Consider the following 10,000-nt stretch of genomic DNA (forward strand, 5'->3'; position numbering starts at 1 on the left):
AAAGACTTGATAGCCTTTCTAGATTTGGCCTAAGCTGAGCCCTTAAAGATTCCTCAGTCACTGTGAGATCTGTCGAGTCATTGCAGCCGAAGGATTTACTGTAAGCTTGTAAAATATCAATCAGTTCTCTCTTTTCATTCGTTGCCTTTTCCCAACTGGTTTTTACGTACTCTAGCTCGCTCTCAACTTCAAGCAGTCTGTGGTTGGAACATTGCATATCATTTTCCAATCCTTGACGTTTTGTTCCAAGTTCGTTGTTCTGAATCTCGCTTTCGACGTTTTCCGATTCCAGTCTCTCGGTTATCAAGATTATTTCCTTTTCCTGTCGTTCAATGATAGCTTTTAATTCCAAGATCCTGGCACCTGACTTCTCTTGTTCCTTGTGAGCTTCCAACAGTCTTACGTTTGTACTCTCCAACTCGCTCTCAAGTGCTTTCAACTCATCCTCCTTGTTCCGCAAGTTTTGCGTTATTTTCGTGCGAATGGCTTCGTTCTCTTGTAGACTTGAGCGTACCTCAGCAATTTCAATATCTTTCTCGTCTACCAAGAACGTCATGTGTTCCAGTTCCTCGTGTTTTACTCGAATAGTTGAATTAAGTTCCTCAAGGGCAGGACCCTGGAAATATAAAGCAGGGGGCGTAAGTTGAGATGTTTGACCAGGACTGGCGGACATTGGTTTAACAAAATTAATACTGACTGGGAGTACTTCAATCTGAAGAATTTTCCTTAGCAGGGGATTAGATTGGAAATTTATCTCACAGAGGAAGATCCTTGTTCAAACTGTCAAAGCTCATTGTATTGCGTATGTTTACTGAGATGGTTACAGCATATTACAAATTTCTCTTCATCATCTCGCCCCTCCCTGAAATGGTCCTAAAAGCAGATTCTCAAAATTAACAAACATGGATACACTGCAACAGGTAAGGAGAATTTCTATTATGCGCGACATAGTACCGGTGTTCCCTCCTCCTCATTTGCATGCCGCTGTTTTTCGAGCTTGAGTTCTTCTTCGACTGCCCATAGTTTCTGTTCAAGATTATCAATCTTGTTGTCCTTCTTCTCGAGAGACGATCGGTTCTTCTTGTTTTCATCCGAGAGCCTGTCGATATGTGTACGAAGCTGCGTTACCTCAATGGAGAACTCGCTTAGTTTCTTGCTTTTTTCATCCAAGGTTTTCTGGACTTGTTGTACCTGAAAACGTAAACGATTATACAATGTCACGAATCGACGGCTAAACACTGTACATGCAAATTAGGACTATGAAAATGATTGAGTTTTATTTTGATTTGCTCCAAACGTTGTTTAAACTCTTTGCTGGTCGTAAAGGCTGGGGGCTAAGCACTTCAATTTGCTCATTGCTTATTATTTACCAGAACTCGGAAATTTTGACTGTATTTCAACGGTAAAATTTATGTTTTGACTTGCCCGTTAAGATCAAAGGAAACTCCTGGGAGTCTGAAAAGTAATTGCAAAATTTCCAACCAGAGTTTTCGCAAGGAAAAGCAATGCTCGTTTTCTTTCTCCTACGGTTTATCTACGTTCCAAACTCGCTCGGTAAATTTTAATGGTATGTCCCGCAAATGAAACACTCCAACGTTGGTTTTCTTCTAAAAAACTCAATCCTATCGGTTGCGTCATATTAATAGTTTCTTTGAACCTGTTGTCTCAATTTGTCACGTTCTTCCAACAAGTTATTATTCCGAATGTCAGCCCACTTCAGCTCCCGGTTTTCGTTTTCCAACTCCTTCACTCGCCCTTCCGCTTTCTCGCATTTTTGTTTAGTAAGATCCACGCTTAATTCCATTTGTTTCAACTTCTGCAAGGCCCTGTTCTCGTCTAGGTGTGTGATGGAGCGTGTGTTATGTGAGCTGTACAGGTTTTCCATGTCACGCATCTCCTGTTTGATTTCTTCCACCTGCTTGTTTGCCACTTCAAGGCGATGTTCAAGAAGATCCTTTTCGACTTTCAGACAGCTACACTGCGATTCCAGTTCCGAGGCCTGCAAAGAACGCAATATTAGTAAGAACCAAGGAAGGGCGCCTCATGCAATTACTATTTCCTTGGGCTTCAAACAACTAGAGAGATAGATGGGTCGAAAAAGGTAGCGGAATATGCTTTTGTCCAATCAGTGGAAGCGGGTTCTGCAACACAATCGGCTTAAAAATCTGCAACACCTGCAGAAATATACAAAGACTGCATTTTCTCTTTGCGGCAGCTGGCAGTAAAGTTGCTCAATTTCACCCAAATGACCATTCTAACATTCATAAATACGAAAAAGCGCATATCCAACATGACAACAATCGCAAAATACTTTCTCAACTAAAAACCGAAAACGTTTTTAGAGAGTTCATACCATCTCAATTTGGGACAATAGATCGTTCCACGGTTTTTGACCGCCATCTTGGCTGGGGGGCAAACGCGCCTAAATTTATAGTTAATGTATGGGATTTTGGCCGATTTTGAACCGCTGTAGCGACGCTAAAAAGAGGCAGATTTTTAACTTTTGCTACTACTTTTAATAGTTTTATTGATATCATTCATTCAACAGAAAATAAGGCCATTATTAAGGAAGGTGTGACGTCCGTAATTCGAATAAGAAATGTTCTCATGTTACTTTTAATTTCGCGGCAATTTGCCCTGATGATTTTAGAAGGGTTTGTATGAAATCTTAAAAATTCGTTTTTGGTTGTTATAGCCTGAATCTGTTCTTTATATTTCATGAAAATAATCACACTATAAATGTCTTTTAAAAGACACGATCACTGTAGAAATCCGTCTCTTTTTAGCGGCGCTACAGCGGTTCACAGTCGGCCAAAACTCTATACATTTACTGTAAATTTAGCCGTGTTTGCCCCCAAACCAAGATGGCGCCAAATGCCGTGTGGAAGGGTCTATTATAATAAGAAACACTAATAAGCCAGCAATTGATGCATGTCAAGTGGTAACAACACATTTTACCTTTGCCTCAGCATTGTGTAAATCTTTCTCCAATTCTTGCCGTTGTTGTGCCTGCATACAGATAGTTTCTCGTCTTTCTGCCTTCATCTGGTCAATCACTCGCTGCTGATCAATTCCTCGATTAGTGTCCCTTAGTAAAGAGTCCTTCAAATGCTGCAACTCTTCAGAAAGGGATGTGTGTTCTTTTCTGGAAGTCAAGGTAAACGAGAGAGTGGCTATTTTTGTGGCATTAGCATTGTCTCTGAATGTTTGAAAAATAATTAGCGTTTTAGGAGATAAGAAAATCGGTGTGAAGAGAAATACCCTATCCCAAAAGCACTGTTTTCACGGTATGTTTACGACTTGGTGAAAAGTAAAGTGCACCAATATCTACCTTTATCCTTTCTCATCGTGCCAATAGTCCCAGAAGGCCAACATTTATCTTGCGCGGTGGTATGAAAGGCATGCTGCTTTTGGGGGCCCTCTATGGAAAGTCGCAATTGAAATAAACGTAACAGGGGTATAAAAGGGACCAGTTGCCTATTTATAAAGCGTGTTGGAATTTTATGTTCGGCAGAACCTTAGACAAATACTGTCCGTGATTTGAACCCGAAAAGTCCGCTGCCTCGCAGGAAGCAGGTTTTTTTTTTTGCATTAGTCTTGTCCTTTTCACCCGTGGACACCGAAACTCTGCTAAGATAGAACGATGCAACAAACTTAACAGGTATTGGATGTCTGAGTGAAGTCTTCTTCACAATCCCCTACGCTTTTTAACTCACATCAACTCTCTCTTCACCCTGACCCTCGCCGTATTGAACACAATATCATGTTGTTTTCAAAATACATAAATTTGGTTTTATCAACGGAGTTAATAATGTAAATTGGCCACCGTACAGAGATTCTAAAAGCTGACGTTTCGAGCGTTAGCCCTTCGTCAGAGCCTCGTCAGAGCTTCGTCTCAACTGAAAAAACCCGTTCTTAACAGTATCGTTCTTAACGGAATCTGTTTCGTTTAAAAACGTTTCTTAACTTTCTCAAACTGACAAAATACATCTATAAGCCCCCTTACACATCCTCCATCCTCAATCCATTGGAGGTCCATATAGCTTCTTTTGCAACCACTTACAATAAACGACCAGCCTTCAAATATCAATAAAGCAACCATCTTCCCAAGCGACCACATTAATTGATATGACAAATGGGTTCTCGTCATCGGGAGGTTTGATTAATCACTATTTCTCATCATCGCGTTGGCAACTTTCATGGAACTTCAAAAATACTTACCTAAGCGTTTCATGTGCTTTTCTCTCTTCCGCGAATTCCTCAAGAAGCTCATCTTTTTCTTTCTTGGATTTCTGCAACTCCACCTCAGAATGAATACTCTCAGTTATGTCTCTTGCACGGAATTCGTTTTTCTTGTGCTGTTCAATCTCTTTAGCAAATTCCTCGTTCTTTACGCGTTCTCCCTCGAGCTGTTTTTCTACAACACCACTGACTTGTTTCATCTCGTTTAATTGTTTTTGTAAATCCTTGCATACTCCGCAATCAACCGATTTGAACGTCTGTGAATCTATTTCAAGTTTCTTGCACTTTTCCCGTTCTTCGTGAAGTCGCTCTTCTGACGACTTCCATCTTTGCTCGGTCTCTGCAAGACGTTTGTCCAACTCCTCGATGCTTACCCGAAGCCCGTCAGATTCCTGACGAAGTTTCTTTGCTTCGTTTTCTATAGCCTGTTTTGCGTTTTTCAGTTGCTCCACGGTGGACTTAAAAAAACTGCATTGTTCAGAAAGTTCTTGAGCGCGCTCTTGTTCTTGGGTGAGTAAGGTGGTTAAATTTTCACGTTCAACTGGATCTTTTGTCAGATATTCGCAATTGTTTTCCGTTGGGACCTTTTCACTTTTCAGTGAAAGCTGATATTGGAGGTCATCCATCTTTTCAATAAAAAAGAATAACATGTTGTGTTTTGGTCCCAGCTCGAAGATCGGAAATGCAACCCATCCACATACTCACGATATTAACTTTCTTATCAACTATGCTATTGTTTAACACTGTTATGAAACATTTCAGGCCAGCATAACAGAATCTCGAGGCAGAAGCCGAGAGTTCATCCTGGTTAACAATGGACAATGTGCAAAAAGCACGCTGCAGTGAGCGATGAAAGTTCCCTTGTGCGTCAAATCGCCTTGGAACAAACCCTTACGAGTCTGCATTGGTAAAGTTTGCGTATGCATGTATGTTCTCACAAGACTACCTGCCAAAGTCCCAATAGCATGTTAAAGATGGAAAAAAAGTATTTATAAGTCCTGCAAATGCTGCCATGAATGGTAACATCATCAAAACAAGATATGCTACTTCTTCAAAGTTATAACCGAATTTAATAACCAAGCTTAGTTTTTTCCTGCTGAACTACGATCAACGATCCACTATTTCCACAGTGGATGATTATGATTATTTTCAGCGAAAGCAACAACAGATGACTTAAAAGGGAAAACCATCGTCTAACACGGCATGTACTACAACGGAACACTCCCGAACACCCTGGAAGTAACCCAAAACCCTCAATTTGGCTAACCCTAGGCCTAAAAACCAACTTAAGGCCTAGCTAGCGATAGGGTTAGCCAAATTGAGGGTTTTGGATTACTTCCAGGCTGTTCCGGAGTTTTCCGGTATTCCTGGTTTTAGTACATGCCGTCTAACACCAGTGACTGTTCTTCAGATCGCCAATTTCAAAACCAGCTGGATTAAAGTTAAAACAACAAAACTGATTGGCCTCAAACAGCACAGCAGATTGAAGCAATCAAAAGATCCATTCAGCATTCAAAGAAAAACGCGCCCCAGTGACAGTTGGTGTGGGCTTGACCTTCTAATGGTTGGTATTTGACCCGAATTTTGAGGTTAAGGATACAGGAAAGGGGGGGGGGGGGGGAAATGATGTGATGACCATTAAGTTGGATGGATTCGCCTCCGCAAGTACAAGTCATGCAGGAATTTAGCTAAAGAGGGTTTTTCAATTGAGTGTCGAAAGTAATTAGCGAATTGCTTTGGTTTATGATTACTTCACTCAGTGATTGGTTCAAAGTTCTCGCGCCATTTTTTCCACCAATCAGAAGTGAAACCAAAACCAATCGCGTGTGTACATTTTCCCGCGCTTTGTGTCGGCTACGTGTAATTACTGCGAGTTTTGATTGGTCTTGGTTTTACGACACTCGATTGAAACTTGTCTAAACCAATTTTCAGAACGCTTTTAATGAGTTCCTTACCTTTTCTTTGTATGAGGCTGCAATTCTATTTTTCTCTTCCAAAGTCTTCTCTACTTCCAAAACATGCTCCTTGTAACTTTTCAGTTGTTGCTGCATTTCCATCATTTCCTTCTGTAGTTCTACTGACTTTAAAGGGAAGTTCCGTGTAATCAAAAAAATCATAATGCACAGCCTTGGTAGATTCTCGTCGTTATGAAACGACGCAAAACATTTTATGCATACACCGAATTCAAAAATGGTGGCCAACCTGTGCCGAGTTAGCGGCCAAACATGACATCGAGGCGTTGTAGGATAAAACACAGTATTTTTGAGGACGGAAGGAGGAAATGAACGGTCGACGTGCGGAAAACTACATTCCCGATTCCTTCTTTAAGTGCCAGAAGGAGGACGTACTCTGGGATCTCATTTAAGTCGCCTTAATTTGCATTAACAAACTTAACTATTACAGGGTAATGTGAAGTACTAGTTTTCTACCTATATAGACCATGTGAGTTTTAGCCGTACTAATGGAAATGGGCCCACACAAGGACAGAGAAAAACTCTGCCCAGGGTGGGAATTGAACCTACGACCTTCGGGTTGGATCAACGCTGCCCTACGGACTGAGCTACAAGGTCAGACGGGAACATGTCGTGGGAATTTAAGATGTCAATGTCACGGCAATGAACATGTACAAGTATAAGGAAAAAAAAAAGGCTTCTCTGGGAACGGTCCTGATTAAATATCTGTGACAAGCCTTTTTTTTTTAGCTTTGCCTTGCAACATGTAGCTCTAATGGAGACAAAAGCAAGATTCTAGTCTCCACATACTTTATTTTTGGTAAGATTTTTATGCCATTTCCTTGTTACAAAAACAAGTATTAAACATTAAAGCCCATGAAAACAGTTCAAGTCTTAAGCTATTAATTCCTCACCTTTGTGAGGGGCAGTGATATGCCTCAAAATATTTTTGCAACTTTAAATAACAAATTTAAGCTCAGTAACAAGAATTGAAATGATTTACTTATGATGTGAGCTTAACTTTACCTAAAGAAAAGGCCTAGGAAAATGTCTATTGTAAGGTTGAGAAGTCTTACTATAAGCATCTCATGCAATTTTGTTCGATTTAAATAATTATTTCAAGATGGCGATGCTCTTCATAGTTACACGATTTAGTCAAGTAGAAAGGGTTAACCGACATTCATCTGTTATTCCGCCACACAAAGTTCGAAATCTTGATTGCATATTTTGTAACCAAATGCATGCACCATATGTGTAATAACACTGCACATCCAATAAACTCCACATCTCCAAGGAAACCTGCTCTAATTTGCTCTTTGTACAGGGTTCATGCGTAACTTGATAGATCAACTCACAGACAAAGCTAAAAGAAATTCATTTCATTTATGTGCCAGGCAAGTAAACAAACCAGACATCCGCATAAATTCACGTGGAGGGCAAGTGTTAACATGTACGTGCTGGGTGTACATTTTTGATATCTGATGCGGGTATAAAAATGGCAACCGTACCACAAAAGCTCACAACAATCCTCCTTTAAAACCTCATTGTGCTGATCGATCGCGTAGAAATGCCTCATTATGTACTTTTTAGCCTTGGGTTTTGCACTTACCGCTTGAGGAAAGACTACTAATTCTGAGAATGTTATGGTCACGTGACTTGGCTCAAGCTCACGCGAGTCTAAACATAGAGACATGGACACTAGCTGGTAGAATCAAAATGGCGGACAAAAGGGTAACTTGATGATGATTGAGGAGGAGCCTATCAAGTGTCCATGGCTAAGGAAAAGAAGTTTCATTGAGAGAGACTTGGCATAAGGTACTTGTTACGTTATATTAGAGTGTTCTGCCTAACTGAAGAAAGAGACGAACATCTATAGGTTGGGTTCCCGAAATGGGACAATCCTTGTTTGATGGAATGGTGTATAATTTACCAAACGTTCGCGCACAAATTGAAATTGCAAGCTGCAGGAATCCTGCAGATAAGTTTACTAAGATAACAATAATTATTACTTGCTCTCATTTGTAAAATAGTTTCACTTCCTTATTTAAATTATGTCTTACTTTTGATGAATAAATAAATAAGTTTTGTAGGTATCAGAAAAAAAACCCTTAAATTTAACAGTTATTTGCCAAAGGCAAAGTGAGTGCACATCTGAGACGAATAATTGTGGGTGTAACTTCAGAGCTGAACAAAAGATAATTGATAATCGACTCAGTTTCTTTCTGTTGTAAAGGCCACGAGTGCCCTGCAGGATCCCTGCCATTTTGTTTTGCTTTATATTCACCAGCTAGCGGGGTGAATATAAAATCATATTACGTGTACTTCTATAGGAAACCACTCAACCAATCAGAATGGTGGAAACTCTTTGCTCATCTCTGAAATTGAAATAATTATTTATTATGGTTGGTGTTATTCCAACCCAGCATTTTATAGCTCTAGTGGAATTCAGACACTGTCATATAGCAATTAAAAACTGTGAAATAATAATAATTGTTTCACAGTTGTTTTTTTCCCTGAATTTGGAAAAGAAATTGATCAGTTGATATTCTGTGACTCAAGTAGAACAAGCAATTTAAGTTGTGTAAGGTTGCCTTAAGTTGCCTGATTTTTTGGGTATTTTTTCATTCACTCGCCTTAAGTTACAGCAACTTAAGGTCCCAGAGTAGGCCTAGAAGGTCATCGGTATCAAAAAATGAAATGTTGGAACGTTAAGGTGTATGTACTAAGGCACAACTTGTAAAGGGGTGTCTTGAAAACAAAGACCCCTAAGACTCTAAAACGAAGAAAGTAACTCAAAACTCTCGATTTGTCTAACCCTAGGCCCATCATTTTTTAATACCGATAACCTCCTGGCACTTCAAGAAGAACCAGGAATGTAGTTTTCCGCCTGTCGATTGTTCATTTTCTCATTCCCTCCTCAAAAATACTGAATGTTTTATCTTACAACGCCTCGATGTCATGTTTGGCCGCTAACTCGACCCAGGTTGGCTGCCATTTGTGTTTAATCGGAAGGGAAAGTGCAATAATTCTTATTTTTAAGGCGTTAAATAAGAAAACTGTCATAATGTGCACTGAACAGTGTTTAGTGCGCTGATCAAATTGAAACTTTAACATCCGCCTGAACGCCTTGACGTCGTTCTGTACCTTGACTGTGGAGAATTTGGGGATAGAAAACGCTTTACTGTGCGAATGGCTCCCGAAGAAGAGAATGCAAAATCTTTTACCTGGTACTATGAATAATGATCAATTAATCATCTCCTTTTTCTTCTTCATATTTTGAATGTGTGTTTGCTTAATACCTGCCTAGCTAAATTTTGAGCTTTAGTTTTCATCCAAAGGCTGTTTACTGTGAGTATAAGTTTTGGATTTCACGGTCCGCCATTACTCACGTTCAAAACTGACCGACTGGACCTCAGAGGGTTGGATCAAGGGAAAAGTGACATCATTCACTCACTAGCTTAAAAATTCAGCATGTAAGCGCAGTCTCTTTTTTATGCAAAACACGAGTTTACAAATTTGAAGGCCGAAACTCCCGTGCTGCATATTAATGCAGTCGCGTACAAACGCATTGCATTCTTAAACAAGTGAGTCTGACGTCCATTTTCTCTTCGATCCAGCTTTTTCAACATTTTAAACTTAGTAATGGCGGACCATCAAATAGGTAAATTCCAGTTAAAATAAATAAGTGTCTTTCTAGAATTAAGGCTTAAAACGTGGGTCACTTAGTATTTAGTTAACATAGTTTTGAAATCCAAAGGAAAAAAAGATTTGATTTTTTGATCACAGAAAAAAGAATAGTGCTGAAG

The 10,000-nt window shown here is 39.7% G+C and overlaps 2 protein-coding genes across 8 annotated transcripts in view; one reads left to right on the forward strand and one right to left on the reverse strand.

Annotated features, from left to right (window-relative positions):
- LOC137980361 (centromere-associated protein E-like) overlaps positions 1–10,000 on the reverse strand; it is a 65,960-nt gene that overhangs the window by 27,870 nt on the left and 28,090 nt on the right. For both annotated transcript variants that reach the window (XM_068827775.1, XM_068827774.1), the window contains exons 28-33: positions 6,198–6,323; positions 4,222–4,868; positions 2,959–3,145; positions 1,658–1,999; positions 955–1,191; positions 1–616 (exon numbers count right to left, since the gene is read on the reverse strand). The exon at positions 1–616 is cut by the window's left edge and continues 737 nt beyond it. In XM_068827775.1, the coding sequence (XP_068683876.1) occupies positions 1–616; positions 955–1,191; positions 1,658–1,999; positions 2,959–3,145; positions 4,222–4,868; positions 6,198–6,323 (2,155 nt within the window). The remainder of the gene's footprint in view (positions 617–954; positions 1,192–1,657; positions 2,000–2,958; positions 3,146–4,221; positions 4,869–6,197; positions 6,324–10,000) is intronic.
- The window catches only part of LOC137980363 (potassium voltage-gated channel protein Shaw-like), a 78,453-nt gene continuing 76,357 nt past the window's right edge, over positions 7,905–10,000 (forward strand). For all 6 annotated transcript variants that reach the window (XR_011118498.1, XR_011118499.1, XR_011118501.1 and 3 more), the window contains exon 1: positions 7,905–8,009. The gene's annotated coding sequence lies outside the window, so the exon portion shown is untranslated. The remainder of the gene's footprint in view (positions 8,010–10,000) is intronic.

This window comes from Montipora foliosa, chromosome 12 (assembly GCF_036669935.1).
Source record: "Montipora foliosa isolate CH-2021 chromosome 12, ASM3666993v2, whole genome shotgun sequence".
Taxonomy (NCBI): Eukaryota; Metazoa; Cnidaria; class Anthozoa; order Scleractinia; family Acroporidae; genus Montipora; species Montipora foliosa.